General features: G+C 49.6%; 3 protein-coding genes across 3 annotated transcripts; all 3 read left to right on the top strand.

The window, feature by feature from the left end:
• The first annotated feature begins 376 nt into the window (after positions 1 to 376).
• Positions 377 to 1,913, top strand: BJ212DRAFT_1376453 (uncharacterized protein). The gene is made up of 7 exons (XM_041336488.1): positions 377 to 629; positions 678 to 762; positions 812 to 889; positions 952 to 1,039; positions 1,097 to 1,323; positions 1,380 to 1,501; positions 1,551 to 1,913. Exons 1-7 carry the CDS (start codon positions 585 to 587, stop codon positions 1,749 to 1,751), a joined length of 846 nt encoding a protein of 281 aa, XP_041189647.1. The 5' UTR covers positions 377 to 584; the 3' UTR covers positions 1,752 to 1,913.
• A 629-nt stretch (positions 1,914 to 2,542) lies between these two features.
• On the top strand, positions 2,543 to 4,358 carry BJ212DRAFT_1376448 (uncharacterized protein). Its single transcript, XM_041336487.1, has 5 exons — positions 2,543 to 2,706; positions 2,760 to 2,895; positions 2,952 to 3,311; positions 3,373 to 3,473; positions 3,530 to 4,358. Exons 1-5 carry the CDS (start codon positions 2,650 to 2,652, stop codon positions 3,890 to 3,892), a joined length of 1,017 nt encoding a protein of 338 aa, XP_041189646.1. The 5' UTR covers positions 2,543 to 2,649; the 3' UTR covers positions 3,893 to 4,358.
• A 1,562-nt stretch (positions 4,359 to 5,920) lies between these two features.
• Positions 5,921 to 15,561, top strand: BJ212DRAFT_1484001 (uncharacterized protein; the record flags this gene model as incomplete). The annotated part of the gene is made up of 7 exons (XM_041340718.1): positions 5,921 to 6,206; positions 6,263 to 7,375; positions 7,414 to 9,314; positions 9,369 to 9,443; positions 9,505 to 12,306; positions 12,361 to 14,269; positions 14,324 to 15,561. The coding sequence occupies 7 exons, from the start codon at positions 5,921 to 5,923 to the stop codon at positions 15,559 to 15,561; spliced, it is 9,324 nt and encodes a 3,107-aa protein (XP_041189645.1).
• Positions 15,562 to 19,650: the final 4,089 nt, after the last annotated feature.

Here is a 19,650-nt window from a genome sequence, read left to right as displayed (position 1 = left end):
GGCCCGTGTTCTGTGACACACCAGTTGCTGCCAGTGGTACCCTGTTATCAGTCAGGCCTTACTCGGTTCCTTCGAGCAACTTCAAACCCTGAGCCAACAAGATCCGAACACCCTCACAGCATTTACAACGAAAAGACTTCAGACATGTTAAGATCGAACCGACAAAGCTGAAGGTAAAACTTCGAAGAGTAAGAGAAGAGAAACGTGCGGGAAGAAGGATATGTTGAGGCCGTTATATACCGCTCGACGATGGTTGCAGCATCAAACCGAAGTGACCATGTCGAATAGGGTCTGGGCCCTGGGGTCTTCTCGTGTGAATGCCGTAAGGGTGGAATTCGGACGTTGCTCGAAGGAACCGAGTAAGGTCTGACTGATAGCTTGTAGGACACGATCATCACACAATCGAAAACCATGCTTATCCATGTGGAGTTACAACCATGAAGCTGTGGACCATAAACAAAGACACTTGCCACACCTCTTTGCGCTCCATCCCTCCGCCGCGCTGCTTTGTCCACTACCACTCAAATAGTCTGATGGAGTGGCGTATTTTCAACACCCCACTTCAAGTCATCTGGTTATAAAATATGCACTCTCATTCGCACGAGCCAAGGCAAAACCTAAAACTGCGGGTAAGCAGAGGCAATGCATCGGTGTCAAAGTTCACCGAGCCATTCAAGCCCATACAGAATGATATTGGTATCGAGCAAGCAATCCGTTCCGTGCCTCTACCAATGTATCGAGTTGTGTTCGTCAGTCCTCTCGGTAAGTCCTTTTTTTCATCTGAAATACCAGTGCCTCTGATAACTTTCAGTTGGTGCAAGGTCCAAAATAGCAAAAGCGTTCTGTCCAACGCAAGCTGACAAGCATCCGAATGACAACAGAAAGTTCCGTGAGTGTCCGACAGGACAGAAACACTATTTATTCATCTACTGATCTTAATTCGCGCCGCAGCCCGCATCAGGGAATGCATAGTCGACGGCGAACCAATAACGATCGAGTTAATCGACACCCTCGGTCCAGGCGATGCAGATCACTACTTGTGCGTTATGTCTCCGTTTCGTTCCTATTAACATCGGCCGACATGAGATATGTATAGTGAGAAAGACCTCATGAGCGCATACATCGAGCAAGGAGATGGGTTCCTTTTCATTTACTCTGCCGAAAATCGCAAGTCGCTGGAGCTGGCGAAAGAAAATTATGGATGGGTCGTGAGGAGGAAACAACATGAAAGAGACAATGCAACAAACCCTATCCCTGGTATGCTCGTGGCGGTAAGGGTTGAGGACGAACACAAAGCGACGTGGATGGAAGTGACTTGGGAAGGTGAGACTGTTGGATTGCGCTAAGGTTCTCTAGATGGCTGACAGATAACGTGGAAGAGGGAAACAAACTCGCAGAGGAAATGAATTTAGCATTCATACAGGTATCGCTCAAGAACGGACGCAATGTGGAGGAGGTATTTATCCATATAGCTAGATTGATCAAGAAGTACCAGGAGAGGGTGAGTCGAAAGATTGCTGCACGTGGCATAACTGACAACGCATGAACAGAAGAAGCGCATTTCGTGCATGCATTGGGCGTACTACGACCAGAAGATACTCGATGACCGTTATGACAAAGTGCAGGGAACGAACGAACGCAAGCACGTAACAACTACAAGAGAGAGGGAAGTACTTGGAAAAGTTGATTTTGATGTCGAGTTCGAGAATGAGCAGCGAGCCGGATGCTGCGTAGGGTGCATAATTACTTGAGGGGGCAAGCGATGTTGACCATTGTATTTACCGAGTTCTACTGTTGTGGTTCGGAAACCCTCGCGTGATCGAAACATTACAGTATGTTTCTCGATGTCATGCTCTGGATAGCAGCCTGGCCTTGAAACCGAGAAATGCTGCTCAGTGGAGCGTTGCTTGTATGACTGGCATGATGAAATGAATTTAGCAACGAATTTAAAAGATCACCAAGTTACGTAACCATCCGCTAGTGGTCTTCCACGGTAAATAGCCCGTCCGCTTAGCTAGAGGAAGAAAGGAATAAATCTGGCTTGGCGACCATCGGACCATGTAAAGAGGAGGTCATATGTGTTGCGCAGCTTCAGCATACCAGCTGAGAGCATTGCACGCGGGGAAGGGAAGTGGAATCTCCCCTAGTATGAATAGATAGTGGAGGCCTGGTCAAATTCGCGATATTCCATTAACCTGAGTAGTCCTTGCCTGCAGGCTGTCGTGAAGAACGAGGTCAAGTTACCACATCTACTGTATTCAATGACGTTGCACAACTTGAGTGGGTTGAATTAAGTCAAGTTGACCGCTGGCAAGACCATTCAGGTTAAGCGATTTCTTTGCGCATTAGCCCGAGTGCGCTGGCACCATTAATTGCTCGTATCCTACTGATATACATTAAATTCGATAGTGAGTTTGAATGGTTTGAATTTGACGAGAGGAACAGTGCAGAACCAACCCTCGGTCGCGACTTTAATACTTGGTTTCGGGCTCCGGCCCTGGGATCAGATTAGATTAGTAATTTCGCACGACCGAATTCTTAGCTTGTACTTATAACACGCTGTCTTCTCGATTTCGCTTTCTGAAAGGCCTACGGGCGATTCCTCTCGCAGCCGCATCTGCTTCCCTTCCAGATCGCACGTACTCAAAAATGGCACCGCTCACAAACGGTAAAGTTCCAAAGAGCACGACAATGCATTCAAAAGTCGTCCGTATCATTCATTTCGGTTCCATCATTCCCCAGCGCTCACCCATGCGCAGGTCATCATCGGTTCAGGTCCTGCAGGTCACACCGCCGCCGTTTATCTCGCGCGCGCGAACCTCAACCCTGTCCTCTTCGAGGGCTTCATGGCAAATGGTTTCGCTGCCGGTGGTCAGCTTACGACGACCACAGATGGTACGTACACGCCTTATTCCACCCGTGTCTTTTCTATATCTCTTCTCTCACCACAGTCGAGAATTACCCCGGCTTTCCGTCCGGCATCCTGGGCCCTGAGCTTATGGACAAATTCCGCGAGCAGTCTATTCGCTTCGGCACCCAGATCATTACAGAGACCGTTTCCAAGATCGATCTCTCTGCGCGCCCATTTCGCTACTGGCGAGAGAGTCAGGAATACGAGGAACCAGAAACTGCTGATACGATTATCATAGCGACTGGTGCGAGCGCGAAGAGGCTAGGACTCAAAGGCGAGGTTACATACTGGCAAAGTGGCATCAGCGCATGTGCAGTTTGCGATGGTGCCGTCCCTATATTCAGGAATCAACCATTAGCTGTTATCGGTGGTGGTGACTCTGCAGCGGAAGAAGCTACGTGTAAGATCTCCCAACTTTCCTCTCGTTGTCATACCAAAGGCCAATCACTACATTGTAATAGATTTGACAAAGTACGGCTCTCACGTCTACGTCCTGGTCCGCCGTAGCGAACTCCGCGCTTCTAAAATTATGGCCAAGCGCCTCATGAATAACCCCAAGATCGTACGTTCCCTCTATCCTCATACCCACCACTTACTACAACTCACACGCTTGCACAGAGCATCCTCTGGAACACCGTCGCAACCGAATGTCAAGGCGACGGCGACCTCCTCAAGAACCTCCGCATTAAAAACGTAACGACAGGCGAAGAGCGCGATCTCCCCGTGCGCGGACTGTTCTATGCAATTGGACATGAGCCAGCTACGGCCCTAGTGCGTTCACAGCTACAAACAGACCCCGATGGTTATATCATCACTGTCCCTGGAACGACGCAGACAAGTGTCAAGGGCGTGTTCGCTGCTGGTGATGTGCAGGATAAGAGGTACAGACAAGCTATTACTAGTGCGGGGAGTGGATGTATGGCTGCCCTTGAGGCAGAGAGACTTATTGCGGAGGAAGAGGAGGGTATCGAGGAAGATTAGGAGGTCAGAAGAACTTAGATGTATATACCAACGCAATGATTTTGCTACCCACTATGCCAGCAGCGGTGTTGTAGGTTGGACAACGAGCACTTGAAGAAGATTGGAGTCTCTTGTTTGCGATCATCGATGCTAGCGCCTATATCCTCAAGTGTCTAGATCAGTTTTGAAGCAATTTGCCATTCGCTGCTACGTGCGATGGCAGAGCCTGCTATCATCTCCATGACATGGCGGCCATGTCTATAGGAGAAGTGCGGCGTGCGACACCAACGCGCTACGCATATCGGCTGGCGAGAGGAACTGATGTAAGGCCAGCTCACTGAGCTCAATCGTCCCTCTGCCAGCCGATATACTCAATGCGTCGGACGAGAAGCAATCAGTGCAGAATCAAAGACGAAACTGTCGTGCAATCTGGATATCAGTAGACCGATGGGCCAACCCTTGCCAGTGGCCAAGCGATAAGGTTTACTTGATCGTTTGTTGAACGGAGTCGTGCGAAAATCAAATTTATCATCGGCCAAGTCGGCTCTTCTACTTCCAGACTCACGCTGATGCTCGTCACTACGCAAAGTACTGCGCAGGACAACCAGATTCAACTTCTTCATTCAACACGCTGCACCTCAGAAGTAGTGCCTAGGCCTCGCCTCGGACGCACACAGTCTAGCAGCTGTGGAGGCTCTGCCTAATACAGAAGGCACGACTTCTATCAGGCTCTGTTTCAAGGTGAATCAAAATCGTCTAGCGTGCCTCCAGGCGTGAACTTCATCTGAGATTGCTGACGTTGTCCTCCATCAGGCTCAAGGGCACAATTCTCGTATGTCCTGATGACCTACATCTGTGCCACGTCGCAGCGGAAACACGAACACTGATATCATTGATGAACTTTACTTCACCCGGCGGCGTGTGCTTTAGCAATGATCTCGCCGGATGGCGCGTGAGCAGGGGTAGCGTGGTAAGTGCATGGATGATTTGGATTTCACATGAGTGTGCGCTCAGCATCGGTCAATTATGTCAATGATCAGCTGCAGCAACGCACATCAGTAATGAATTGAATTGATCTAAATATCACTTTCTCGGACTTGCGAGGATGGCATATGCCCCGTGTCAGAGACTTCTCTGGTCTGTGTCTTCGAGTCAGTAGTTCATGATACATACTTTTAACGAATGTTATATTCAGAATTCCGAATCGCTCGGTATTCGCACTCAAGGTTTCATTTCCCGCCCTACGGATCCAACATCCCAAGTGTGTACGTTGGTCCAGGGTAACTATACGTACTGTCATTTGAACAGTGTATACCCAACGGACACAATAGTAACGTGTATGGCTGTCCTTATCTCTTCAGATGACCCCAGAGACTACCTTATACCTGTGTTATCGTTCTACACAGTGATCAGCGCATCACTCAAAATAGGATCTTATGCGGAGAAACAGGGCTTTCGCTAATGTGTTGCGTGCTCTCGTAACAGATCAGAAGGTGCCACACCGACGTATGTGCAAGATCTGGTGCAGAAGGACACCTACGATATTTGGACGGTGTCGAGGCAGCAACGAGGCATCCTTGTCACATTAGGGTCGGTCTAGACCGAAGGTGACGCTTGATGAATTTAATCTCGCAGCCTGTCATGGTTCGTGAAGATATGAGAGGCGCAGTGGAGAGGTTTGGAGGAAGGTCTGTGCCGATGATATGGAGTATGTCGCTAGGATGGAGGGCTGATTGAGGAATGTTGAGGCTGAATATTCAAAACTAGTGAGTGCAAATCATACAGAAGTTGACGCACTTTGATCAGCAGATTTCACAGTATGTTACTTTCCACGGTACATTAAACCTTCGTGCCTGCAGGCATGATCTTGTTTGAGATCTGAGTCGTTCTTCAAGCGGATGCCCGTGTACAGCTTCAATTATCATATCAATGACACACCTCCGGTAGCATGTTGGTGCTTCTCCGACTTTGGGGGGACAAGCGCTTAAGGGAGCCTTATTAGCCTGGGTGAATTCCACCGTCACTGCACTCTTCTTTTACCCTAACAACATGTCTGAGCTTTCAACGGACCAATCTGGTCTGGAATATATCATCAATCATGTTTTCTGTCCCCTCAAATTGCCGCAAGCAAGCGACCATACCCTTGAGAACGACTTGGCCCTATCTCAGGCGGTATTAGATGCTGCTCAAGCCTTCAACAACGATCTGCCGTCCGATAAGCATCAGCTTTGGGCGAGCAGCTTTAAAATGCTTCAGAACCTCCGAGATTCAATCAGATTCAGCATTATGTCCTTAAAGGAAGTTGAATCTCAGATCAATGCCATGGACGACGAAGGTCTGTTATTTTCATCTTATTTGCACTTTTCCCCATGTGCTGAGTATCATTTTAAGATGTCCTGGTATTTATGATTCGCGCGCAAAATGCTGCAGTGGTCATGAGAAAACTTGAATCTGAGACTATATTCGAATCGTTCGAGATCTCTCCTGACCCCGCCGCAGTGATGGGCGCAAAGGGAAAGCTGATCTGTTCGTATCCTGGACCTGCTATTGCGGTTCCAAACACGATTGTCAATGACGCTACCTTTTCTGCGGAGCTGGCGAATTTTCTCGTTTGCATGGATCATGACGTCCTTGATGCGGCAGCAACGCGCACAAAAGCTGATTCCACTATTCCTGAAGAGAGGGATACGACTCATCCCCGGTATATCACAGAACTCCTGACCGGTATACTTCGTGGCCTCGGGAGTATCGCTGATGTTCCTCGCATCCGCAAGCGCATCGGAGATGATGTGCTGTGGAACAACGCGAAATTGCCGTGGAGGCGGTCTCCGCTTTGGCTTGTTATTCGCGTTGCTTTACAGACGACTCTGGAACGCAACGCTCTCGGACGAACATCATATAAATCATTCATGTTGTTCTTGATGGCTAGGGTCACGACCCTCGCCATCGACCACAACTTGTCGAACGACATCCTACACTTTATGTCAGCAAAGATTGCACGCCGTCTTTTCAAACTTGGAACTTCTGCTTCTCCGGAGTTATCACAGATGGTCGTTAAGGTCACGGGTGACGTTAAGAGTGTCTTAGAGGAAAGATGGGGATCTGTTCAGGACGTGCAGCAGACTTCACCTCCTTGGGCTCCCAAGACCCTCTCGATCTTGCAGGATACTCAGCTTTCCTTGAACACCAGTCGAGAGTATATACGCCAAGCTTTGCTGAACCAGCATTCGTCTGACCCATCAACCCCGTTCAACCTCAGCCACCGCGCACGCGGGACAATCGATGATTTCCTTGACGCTGACGCTAGCTTCCTGATAGCTGCTCATGCTGCAGAACCATCCCTTTCCCTGATAGACTTCGAGACGCTTGTTAGATCAGGGATCGATGACTGGGTAGCGCGCGTTTCATTGCAGAGCATCGATCCGCATGCATCTCGATTGAGGCGTGTGCCTCTGCATACTCCTCCCGAGCGCTGGAAGCTTACGATGGAAACCCGGAGAATATGTCAATGATGCTTCTCACTCTTTTCGAGCTCTGGGTAGCCATGGATAAGGTCGTTGTTAAACAAATCCCACTCTTGGCAAAATATCCCCCCGAAGTCCCATCGACCCTTTGGAAGAATCTCCTGATCCGAAAACCTTCAGCCCTTGATCGTTTGAAGCAGTTGCGCGCCTACTTAGAAATGCGCCATTGCCAGGTTTCCGACCATCTGTCGGTGTTCTCGTCCACCAACGATGACAAATCGTTCGCAGTGCAGTATTTTTACCAGTCATCCATGTTGCAGAGTTTGAAGCTGAAAATCGAGGCGGATGCTCGGGAAGAGCGGGAGAAGAAGTTGGTCGAGCTTCGGACCCTCAACGAGAGGTACGCTTCCCTCCAGACAAGCGCAGCAAGCTTATCACATGAATACCGTGTCAACTCCTGGGGTTATGAGTACCACGTTCGGTGGTGTTCTAAATGTTCCCTGGAGGAGCAGATGCGATCCATGACCATTACAGTTCACGAGTGGCCGTTACCGCGGTACGAAAAAGAGGCAATCGTCGTTGTGTTCGAGCTAGCATGCCCCATCGCGTTCGACATGTGGAGATCTATGACATTTCATATACTCGTCGACATCTGCACTCCAGAACAGATTTTGTCCACTCCTCCCTTCATCACGCTGCCGAATTATGGCGCCTTGCGGCAATACCGCAAATGCCATCCAAGGCAAAGGCTGACTTTGGCGTCAGATGCTAAACCCTTCATTACGTGCCATTACCATTACCAAAATGTTCCCACGGTTGCCGACTGTGTTTGTGTGAACAACGGTCTCGTATTTCAGCCTTTTGATATCACCACACAAGCATGGATAGCCGGCTCCCTGCTGCACTGGGATTCCAACAAACTGTGCACTTTCCTTCTTCCCAAGGGACCGTACTATGTTTCGCAACAATACCTTGCAGGAACATCACATACCTCAAACGAGGTCATCGCCAACCAGGCGGATTGTCACAATGATATGACCATTCACGAATTTATCGCTTTCGGAACCTTAAGAAGTGGACCGCTACTGCAATGGATGAATGTGTTACGCGAACTCCGTGCGAGGACACTCAATTTTCGATGCGAGGAAGTCCATCTGTTATTAGCCCAAGCCGTTTCACAGGTTGGCCCACGTTCATCTGACGAGGGCCTTCCGTGGCACGAGGAGCTGAACAGTACACCCTTCCTTAGCGCACTGCTCGGAGAGCTGGAATCTTTGATGGCAAGCGTCGAAGAAAATTGGTTGGAAGGTATCACGATAAGCACTATCATCATGATTGTGTGCCGTATCTTGTCCTCGACACAGGAAGGGAGTATCAAAAGTCGAGGATATTTGTTGCTTCGGAGGATACGAACAGCGACCTTTACGTTGCTTAGGCAGCTTTCACGGAAAATGGAAGCCAGCGACGATGAGAAGGCCAGTCGGGATTTGCAAGCACGTCTTCGTGATATGGCCGCCACCTGTCGGAGCACCTTTGATGTCGACGGAGATCCTTCGCTGCTCTTAACATCAAATGACGATATCAAGATATTTGCGTACTGTGCGGTCATGATTTACGACAATACTCCAAGCCAACTGGGCAATCTGTCGCAACATTCCAGGCTACTGCTAGAGCGGGACAAGAGATGCTGTCACGCACTAGAAGCTTCTGTTCGTCAATTTGTAGAGATTCACAGGGAGGGTCTTGATTGTGCGGTGGAAGAAATATGGGGCAGCTACAGACCAAGAACTCCTTGGAGGGCCCTGCCAGCTCCGAGTTCTCGTTGGCTTGTGACGCAGACTGCGCCTTCCTGTTCTCAATCACCGCAAGCTGTGCACTTTAACTTAGTTGATGGGTGTTTGCTTGTTGATGGCAAGCCGTTGGGTCGGCTTCCGTCGATTATAGTGCAACATCCCACCTATCAGACAACCTTCGGTGATGTTAGCTTTTGAAAGTTGCGACTCTGTTAATGCACGCTGACTCATTAATTGCAGCAAGTTCTGGACATAGTTCCAGCTGATATTCCTGGAATGGAGTATGCGACACGCGGGAACCCCTACGGCCATCAGGTCAGTCACCCTTGTTGTCATCACTCAGCAGCTAAAATAATATACTCGCCCGTCAATGAAGGTATCTTTCGCTCTCCGCGACCCAAACGATCTCATCATCCGCGCAAAGCATGTTGAACAAGGCTCGCCTATCCTTCAACTCATTCCGAGCCAGAAATTTATGGGGGACCTACCGACGACCTTGATAGACGGCCATACTCATTGGCTCAACCTGGACGCAGACGAAATAGAGATTCGGCCAGCGAAACATGCGTGGCAGTCTTCACCTGAAAATTGGGTCCTGCGATTTTCTGTTTCGGGCCCCTCAACGCTGCAGAATGCCGACGGTGCCACTCTCATCGACATACGTAGCCACACGTGGGACATGATCTCCAAGAGAATGCGTCCTCTGGAGGATGCCTACTGCATCATGGTTACATGTAACAGAGGTCCCGGGAACACTCATTTGTTGAAGGCAGATTTGCCTCGATATGGTCTGGAATTCTTTATCGACGAGGATGGGGAACTGCAGTCCCGTAACATGCGCAACATGGTCGTTGATGACATCCAGTCTACTGGAACGATGTTGGGATTGGTCAATCAACTCGTCATGCGTCCGAAGTCACAATTCATGGACGAGCACCCCCGCACCGTCATCATTCCAGACGGTCGTATCTCATACACTATCGATGAGCATCACGTCCAAGTTACCATTACTACTGAAGGTGCCCGGGTGGCGTACCACCTGTACAGGGTTGACACAGATCTATGCTGTCTCACTGGGCTTGTAGGTCTGACGAATAAGCTTTATCAGGCACTCCTCCATGCTGTTACCAGCGGCTGTCTCCCGGATCCTCTGACGGGTCGAACAGGGACAGAGGAGGCGTTGCATCTCCTGCACTCTGCGGCTTGCCGGTCTTTCATGAAGCTTCGCCATCGCGATATAGATCTTTTGTGCGAGATAAGTTCGTTGTCAACCATGCGCGTCTGGTATCCTACACATCTTCAGAAGATGCAGAATGTTTCTTGGTCATGTCTTGCATCCCTCGCTCAACACCACGGTTTTCATCCAGCTGCGAAATCTATTATAGACTATGGCATGCAGCTTTCAACTTTCTCAGAAGGATCTTCAGACCTTCATCTTACACTTGATCTTCCGCAATTCACCGACCACCTTCTCGAGCGCGCGTCCATCCGTGCTTCTGCGGTCTACCCTGACCAGTTTTCTCTTCCACTTCTGCTCGGTAACGCAGATGCCATCTATGCTTTGCGCGATGTACCCGATAGAAACGCAGAGGAGAGGGCATTCAATACTGCCTTCATGGCACACCAGTGGCCAAGCAGACTTCCGGTGCAACAGGATATCCTCAGTTTGTTTACTCAGTGGAAGAATGTCCAGGGCATTGGTGAATCATCGCTCGGCTTGCGATACTCCAAATACTGGCTCCAGCCATTTCACGACACCTTCCTTTCTGCGTACGACCACTGTCGTACTGCTACGAAGGAGGACACATTCAAACTCGTCTTCACCTTGGCCTCAGTATCATATGGCTTGTTGGATGAGCATGCACTCGTCCCGACAATCCTAGCCTTCGCCACAGTTCCCGAAATTCGCACCCTGGGTGATCCACCAGAGTTCGCTTCATATGATCTCTCGGATGGTTTCATACCTTCCAGTGCGATCTTGGACACCATCGTCGGTTCGTGTGTCATAGATTATGAAACCAGCCAGGAGAGATACCTACCTGCAATGAGCTGGGAAGATGAAAAGGCTCTTGGGAGGCGTCGTCATTCAGCCTTTGAAGATAAGTGTCGCTCTGAAAAGCACCTCATTCTCAGCAAAGTTCAAGACGCTTGGCCATGCGAAGATCCTCCAGCACTGAATATTCTGCAAGCGAACTGCTACAATCTTACCGAACTGTCGGAGAAACTTCGCCCAGTATATCGCAGCTGTTGGGCAAACCGTTCTCTGAAGCAGCATTTGAACGTCCTGCAAGATATCCTCAACCGGTTCTATGCCACTCATCCTCCGTCAAAACTACCCTCACAATACGATCTTGATTTCCACCTCAAAGACTTGGATTTTGCTTCGTCAGCCTCGTCCGTTGATGTTAAGTACCTCTTCGCTAGAAACCCACCTGTTATACGCGTGAACGGGCCTCCCCATGTTCTGCCCGATTCTGATCGGGGAGATTTGGTATCTCCAGATATCATAGTCACAGCGAGGTTGCAACAACTTATCAACAACTTTCGCGACCGAGGAAGTAACAAGTTCCGCCGTAACTACGCCAATGATCTCGACCGGAGCAGATCGATGTTCTGCGAAGAAAAGCTTGTTGCTTTACCAGACTCTGCTCCGTACACGACGGAAATATTGCTCGAGTACCATTCTCTTCACAGGCAGCAATTCCAAGATGCACTCACATCTATCGTACACGTCCTCTCACCTGTCTCTGTTGCTGAGAATGCGTTGTATAATGCTGGGTTGTGGCCTCGAGTCACACCAAATCTCCTGTTCACTCGCATGGCTTCTGCATCGGGAAGTTGTTTGGGGAAGGCGTGGCGTACGACTCTTGTCTGCCTGTCGCAGGTACTTTTGCGACTCCAACGCTCGCGAAGGCTGTTCATGTTCGCCGCTAGCAAAAACTGGGGCGAATTCTTCAAGGAATTGGAGAATGAAGAATGCGAGCGGTCTGATTCGGAGCTGTACCCTCTATTTATTTTTTATCTATCGTTTTTCCATCAGAGCGAGTCCTTTGGGATCGTAGACCCTGTATTGGACATGTTTCATCTTTTCCTTCGTATATATGTGGCTGGTATAGCACTGTTGTGCTTATGCGATTCGGACAGGTACGAGCAGTATCCTGATTGGCTTTTAATACAGGTACGCCTCAGAAAGAAGCCATTCGTCCACCATTATTGATGATAAGTGTTGCAGATCGAAAGTCAGTTCTTGGCACGGCCTGTCCAAATGAAGGTTGCGCGGGAGATGATATCGCCCTGCAGGGGGGGGAATACTTCTCTCCAACTGAACATGGGTGAGGGCAAATCCTACGTGATTGTTCCTCTCGCAGCAGCCGCACTTTCCGACGGCCACAAACTGGTCCGAGTAATCGTCCTGAAGTCGTTGTCTGCTCAGATGTTCCAGCTCTTGGTTGAACGACTGAGCGGCCTTGCACAGAGGCGCATTTTCTATATTCCATTCTCCCGTGCTCTTTCCATCGACTCATCGAAGGTGCACATGTATCGTGACCTGATGCAAGAATGCATGGACACCAAGGGCATCTTGGTCGTGCAGCCAGATCATATTCTGTCGTTCCAGTTGATGGCCGTTGACCGTCAGCTGCTCCCTCGGTCTGAAGCTGCTGAAGATATACTGCAGACTCAGCTGTGGCTCGATAATCATACACGTGACATCCTGGACGAAAGTGATGAAATTTTGCACGTTCGTTACCAACTGGTGTACACTGTCGGCCTCCAAAGGTCGCTTCAGGGTCATCCTGACAGGTGGACGACTACACAACAAGTTTTGAGTCTTGTCGCAAAGCATGCTACTCGGCTCACGAGCGAATTTCCCTCTCACTCGGAAGTGTCTATTCGGCCACATGGAGTGTTCCCCTTCATTCGAGTTCTGCACCCCACAGCAGGTGAAAAATTAGTCCAATGGATCACACAGGATGTCATCAGCGGGGCACTCGAAAACGTCAGCTTCGATCAAGCACCTCTCTGCGTCAAACAAGCAGTTCATCAGTTCATCGCAACTGAGAATATATCCAACACTTATACCAGCTTGGTGGAGGAGCGCTATAGACACACCACCGTCTGGCCCTGCCTTCTAGTCTTGCGTGGACTACTGGCATGTGGTATCTTGGTGTACGCCCTTAAAGAACGTCGCTGGCGCGTGGACTATGGTCTCGCCCCCAAACGAACGATGTTAGCCGTTCCATTCCGTGCCAAAGACATGCCCTCTCTGCGGGCAGAGTTTGGCCATCCGGACGTTGCTGTCACCCTCACGTGCATGTCATACTACTATGCAGGCCTCACGCCCCAGCAGCTGATATTATGCTTCGAGCTCCTGCTGAAGCAGGATAATCCCGCCCTCGAGTATGAATCCTGGGTACTTGGACTTCAGTCCGTCCCAGAAAGCCTACGGAACCTTAGGGGAATCAACACAGAATCTGCAGACCAGCTCAGTGACCTTCAGCAACTATTCGCATCTAACAAGGCAGTCGTAGATTTCTACCTGTCTCGAGTTGTCTTCCCCAAGGAAGCCAAGGGATTCCCCAGTAAACTCACCTGCTCCGGATGGGATCTCGCTCAAGAAAAGAATCATCTCACAACCGGCTTTTCTGGTACAAACGACAATCGATATTTACTACCGAGCTCAATTGTGCAGCACGACCTTGACTACCAACGCAGCACGAATGCCCGAGTCCTAGCCTTTCTTCTGCGCCCAGAAAACAACTCCTACGAACGCATACCACCTGGCCAAGAAGTGCATGACTTCATTGATTCTCTTGTCGCACAGACCCCCAAGGTCCGCGTGCTCTTAGATGTGGGAGCGCAGATGCTGGAATTGAGGAATCAGGAGTTAGCCGAAGCATGGCTTCGAGCCACGCCCAAAGCCCGAGCTGCAGTCTTCGTGAATGACGACGATGAACTGGTTGTTGTCAGTCTAGATGGGACAGTCGAACCCCTTGTGTCGTCCCCCTTCGCACAGCAGCTTGACCAATGCGTGGTATATCTAGACGACGCCCATACGAGGGGAACAGACGTCAAGCTGCCTTACGGTTTCCGAGCTGCTGTCACGCTTGGTCCCAAAGTTACGAAGGACCGCCTAGTGCAAGGTTCGTGATTCCAGAGTTCGTGCTTGTCGGTCTTGATATTGACTGATGTCAAAGGATGCATGCGAATGCGCAAGCTGGGCCATGGGCAATCAGTGATGTTCTTCGCTCCGGCTGAAGTTGACCAGAGCATTCGCTCGGCAGCTCAGAAAGATGCTAGCGACCTCGTCGACGTGTCAGATATCTTGCACTGGGCGATGCTCGAAACTTGCACTGATATTGAGATGCGTGCATTATCCTGGATCCAACAGCGATCGGATTTCAATACACGATATTCCGCATGGACTCAATTCTCGCAAGCCCCTACCACTTCCATTTCTACCTTAATGTCAGCCTGGTTGCAGCCGGAGGAACGTTCATTAGAGGAATTGTACGCGCCACGCAGTTCTTCAGAGGTATCCCAAAATTTCGATCCAGATATCCAAACGAAGTGCGAGGAGCTCGGAATTCTATCAGCTCCCGAGAGGAGGATGGACGAAGAACAAGAAAGGGAGGTAATCCATGAGGTAGAGAGAGAACGTCAAGTGGAAAGACCGCCCAAGGTAGAACCCGCAGCCCAGAACGTGGATGTACACGTTCGTCAATTCGTGAAGTCCGGTCAAATTGCCGCAGATTCTCCCGCATTCATTCAAGTGCTATCCAGCCTTGTCGACACGACTGCTGAATTTGATGAGCGCGATCAGTGGGCACACAATGTTTTAGTCACCCGCGACTTCGCTCATACGGTGGGGACTGTCCCTGGCATCCAAAAAATGGATGATTATCTGCGGCCCGTCAATTGGATTGTATCCAGTGACGTTGGCCACCCAACCCTGGTAGTAATGAGCCCGAATGAAGTGGACGTACTACTACCTGATATCCGCACGAGCAAGGCAGTTCACCTGTGCATCTACACTCCTCGCATCATACAAACGATGCAGGCATGCGACGACCTTCGACTCTACTGTGTTCCTTCGGCCCCACGGATGACACCATCAGAACCGCTTATCTGCCAGCTCAACCTTTTTGCGGCCCAACTCTATTTCTCCGATTACAACACGTATCTGCATACTTGCAGCTTCTTAGGACTCAACGCGCCGGATTTAGGGGGAGAGGACTTGGTAGCCGACCACGACGGATTCATCAAGATAGACAATCGCCCTTCTGCAAGAGCATCATGTATGTTCAAGCGATCCCAGCTTCTTCCCCTAAAGAAGTTGTTCGGAATGAGAAGGAAAGGCATGGGATATCTACCAACTCATCTTGGAAAGATGCTCAATGGTCGCATTCTGACTGAGAAGGACTTTCTCAAATGAATCCAGGTCTATCTAGTGAGCTTTAGCGTCTTCCTGCCAGGGATCTGACTGACTGTAGTTCTAGTCAATAGAGAGTGAATACGACATCAACACTGACGTCGTTGTAATATTAGTATATGATCGTTCTCCGCATATGTATTTGTAGTCGAATCTGAGAGCCCTCGTGTTTTGTTGCTTGAAAGAGTACTCCCATATCAATCGCAAGACTTGAACTTCAATGCACCAGCGAGCAATTGACAGACGGATGACAGAGGATAACCCTGATGCATTGGTGGAGGTCTGCTCATACAAAAATCAATACATGATTGAGTTGTGAATCGTACAACAGTCAGTGCCCGCGACTTCCACCAGCTGAAAAATCATGGTCAAGAAGTTTTTATAGGCAGTACACCAGACATGAGACGATGACATACCCAACGATTATCACTGCAAGCTGTCGTTCGGGAGGGTGACTCACAAATACCATCAACGAATTCGAGAGCACAAAATGCTTCTAGACTTCTGCTTACATATTTTGTGATTATCAGCGATTGTGCCGCCTGCAACTTCAAATCTCGTAACCATCAATAAGATCTTCGACTGATTGGATGGTCCGTTTTCTGGAATTTGGATTTGCAAGGCGCCTTCTAAACCCGAGACGATGGATCTCGGTGATATTATCTCGCATTGATCTGCTCTGCCTTGGTGCTAATAAAACTATCGAAAGATCTCACACCTGTGCTAGATGAGCAGAGCGAGATTCAGCAGGGTAAGACATCTAATAGGGGTGTCTACTAGCAATACCATGAGGATGAGTGTTCAAATATTGCACAACAAGCAGACAAGCGTGCTGCAGGCAGCGCCTTGCGTATATTGCAGACATATACATGTTGAAAGACACGCAAAGAAGGGGAGAGGAAGCGCGGAACGCTTGTGATAACCACCAAAATTAAGTGTCCCAGGAGCGATGACGTGATGTGGATACAAGGCAACACGGGTCGTACATGAGGAGATAAGGCGTGGAGTGCGCACCTTATTAGGAAACGGTTGAGATGATAAGCTCTTAACTTCCTCCAAACTAAACATCCACCATCCCAGTTTACGGTCTGTCCTCTTCATCAGTGCATCAGCGTCAGTACGTGTTAACGTTGGTGGGTCTTGTGAGTAATACTGTTCTATCAGGCGATGTCGAGCATTCGTTTACTAGCAGATCCTAGCAAAGGTCTCCTCCGAATCTCTGAAAGAGTCAGCATACATAGTCCCAAAACCGTCCTCGGTCGGAATTAAATTCCTGTAAGAAATACCTGGCGCGCTTGTATTGATAACATAAAGTATGCCCGTCGACTCACCAGCCATCGCCAAATAACCCGTCCTAACTAAAAAGCAGCACCAGATTTCTCGCGCATACAGTCCACGACCTGCCATTGACGTCGATACGCCGAGCGCTAACCATGTCTTCCCCCGTCACTGAGATGAAAGAAATTACAACAATCATACCATATAAGACGATGCGAAGTAATACCGGCAACGTGAACGGTGTCGTGCACCTGCCGAGTGGACGACGCATCATCACATGTTCAACTGACGGCTCACTCCGACTTTGGGGCCTGGAGAGCGGGACACAAATTGGCGATGACTGGCGAGATGAGGGGAATAAAGTAAGAATGTTCTCAATAGCATTGTCTCCAAATGGCAGCACTATCGCAAGCGGAAGCGGCAATAATGGGGCAGTGAGGTTGTGGGACGTGGAGAAGGCAAAGGTCATTGTCGTATGGAAATGGCACATGTTGAGTGTAGACTCAGTGTGCTGGAGCGCAAGTGGTGATCGAGTGCTGAGCGTATCCGAGGATGGGGCAAGAATATGGGATGTCAAGAGCGGCAAGACAGTCCTGGGTCCCATCAAGACTAGGCAAACGTGGGTGGACACGGTGATATTCTCACCCGACTCGACAAAATTTGCGACGGGGGGACTCCAAGACGGAATAAAAATCTGGGATGCAAAGACGGGCGCACTGCTCACAATAATCAGACATGATCATTGGGTTAGAAGCTTGGCCTGGAATGGAGAGAAACTCATCTCCGCGTCAAATAGCCTGATTAGGATATTTGACACAGCCACTTGGCAGCAGATTGCCACTCTGCAGGGTCACAGAGACTGGGTCAACGCTATTACCTGTTCCCAAAACGGCCACCTCCTTGTGAGTGTGTCAAATGATCAAACAGCGCGTCTGTGGAATCTCGACACAAACCTCCAAGTCGGACCTCCCCTCCAGCATGACAAGAGAGTAGAATGCGCAGCCCTTTCTGCTGATGGAACTGTGCTAGTCACTGGCAGTGGCACAGATGTGTACGCATGGGATATTCATGCCATTCTCAAAAAAGCTGGTCTTGAAGACCTATTAATCATTGTGGGTGTTAATATATCACCCACTCCCTCACTGACCTCATATTTGCTGCTCAAACGAAGGCATCTCAAGGCGAGCCAGAGCGCACCCCCCGTTCCTCAATCAGTGACAAGTCACTGTTGGAGGTACGTGACGTATTTCCAAGCCTTCCCATTTGTTAAATAACAACAACATCCCAGGCTGATGCCACACGATGTCACGATGAGTTTTGGGGTTTCGATGGACTTTCACCACGGTTTTTCGATGGTACGGAAGCCGGTGATGGTGTGCGTCATCAGTATTTCTGTAAATGAGTTCGTGTTCAGACTTTTGTGTTTTCAGTCCTCATCAACGGGTGGTGGCCACCCTCATTCCTCTGCAAGTGCACTCCTTGCTCGCCTTGCATCGCTTCTCCGTCGCTTTCGACCCAACAACGCTGAACTTCCGCAAACCCCAACGCCTTCGTTGTTACATCCGCGGGTGCTCCTAGACCACCTGTCCTTACTCTTCCACCACTCTCCGCCCTACAATGATGGAGAAAACGAACCTCAACCCTGCACACCTTCGGGGTTAGATCTACACGCTCTCTTCGCTCGTCTATCCTCACTTTTGCCCCGCTCTCAGCCCGATTCGAGAACTGGACCTCATCCCACAACGCCTTTGAGTTCACGTCCATTTGTCGATGTCCTGTCCTCATTCTTCCGCTCTCAACCTCGCACCAGCGAAGTAATCGAACTCTCGCAACGCACAACAACTCCTCATGTTGTTGAAATACCTGCAATGCGGGACAGGGAGGTATATCTTTCTCCGGTGTATCAATTTCTGTTGTCTGATGATTTCTATCAGGTCTTATTTGTTGCCCCTCCGCCACTGCCACACCGCCCAAACACTCAGCCTAATGGTACTACCACACCAGGTGGAAGACCTGCGTATTCACTACCCGTCCGAATGTTGGCTCATCTCGTGCTTTTTCTCTGTTGCGCGTCCCCTCGACACCCTGATGGCAATGCACCCTCAACACAACAGCAGCAAGGTCAATCGCAAGGTCCAGTTCAGACCCAGACTTCGCCACCGCAGACTCAGCCTGTCACCCTATTGGTGTCAACGTCCGCAGTACCCACTGCTCCTATTGCTCCGCGCCAGGCCGACACGTGCAACAACCCTGTAGCTACGGCCCCTTCCATTGTGGATTCGTTTCGCGGTTCCTCTCTACTGTATCTCTCTCACATGCAGATGGACATAGGTACTGCAGCATACAGACACCCATTTACATTTCATTTTACTGTCATTTCATTTCTCGAGCGTGTTTGATTTCCACAGCCGCCTGGTTGGTTTCGACGTTATGCAGTGACGCGATTCAAGCAGTCGCCAGTGGGTCGTTTTTTCTCACCGCAGGAAGCCTCAATGTTTGCAGATACCTCATAGTACTTATAACTCCTGATTGTACCAGAATGACCGAGCAGTCCTTCTAGCGACATGATTGGCATTTTGTAAAATTTGAAATGCGTGTCTGAAGAGAGTGAAAATATTCATTGCGCACACAGAGCATGACTTCTGGCGTCTTTCTGGTTGGGGATGACATCGTCTATGCTTGATGGCAGATCGTCGATAATGTGCACGAGATACGCTCGCGAGGATCGACTTTGAATGAGAATGGGTTGTCTGGCAATGGCAAAGATGACTGTGCCAGTGAGCCGACGGGTCTATCATTGTCAATAAAACATTG

Source organism: Suillus subaureus (genome assembly GCF_016647635.1).
Source record: "Suillus subaureus strain MN1 chromosome Unknown BJ212scaffold_31, whole genome shotgun sequence".
NCBI classification, from domain to species: domain Eukaryota; kingdom Fungi; phylum Basidiomycota; class Agaricomycetes; order Boletales; family Suillaceae; genus Suillus; species Suillus subaureus.
This window is presented reverse-complemented; position numbering and strand designations above follow the sequence as displayed.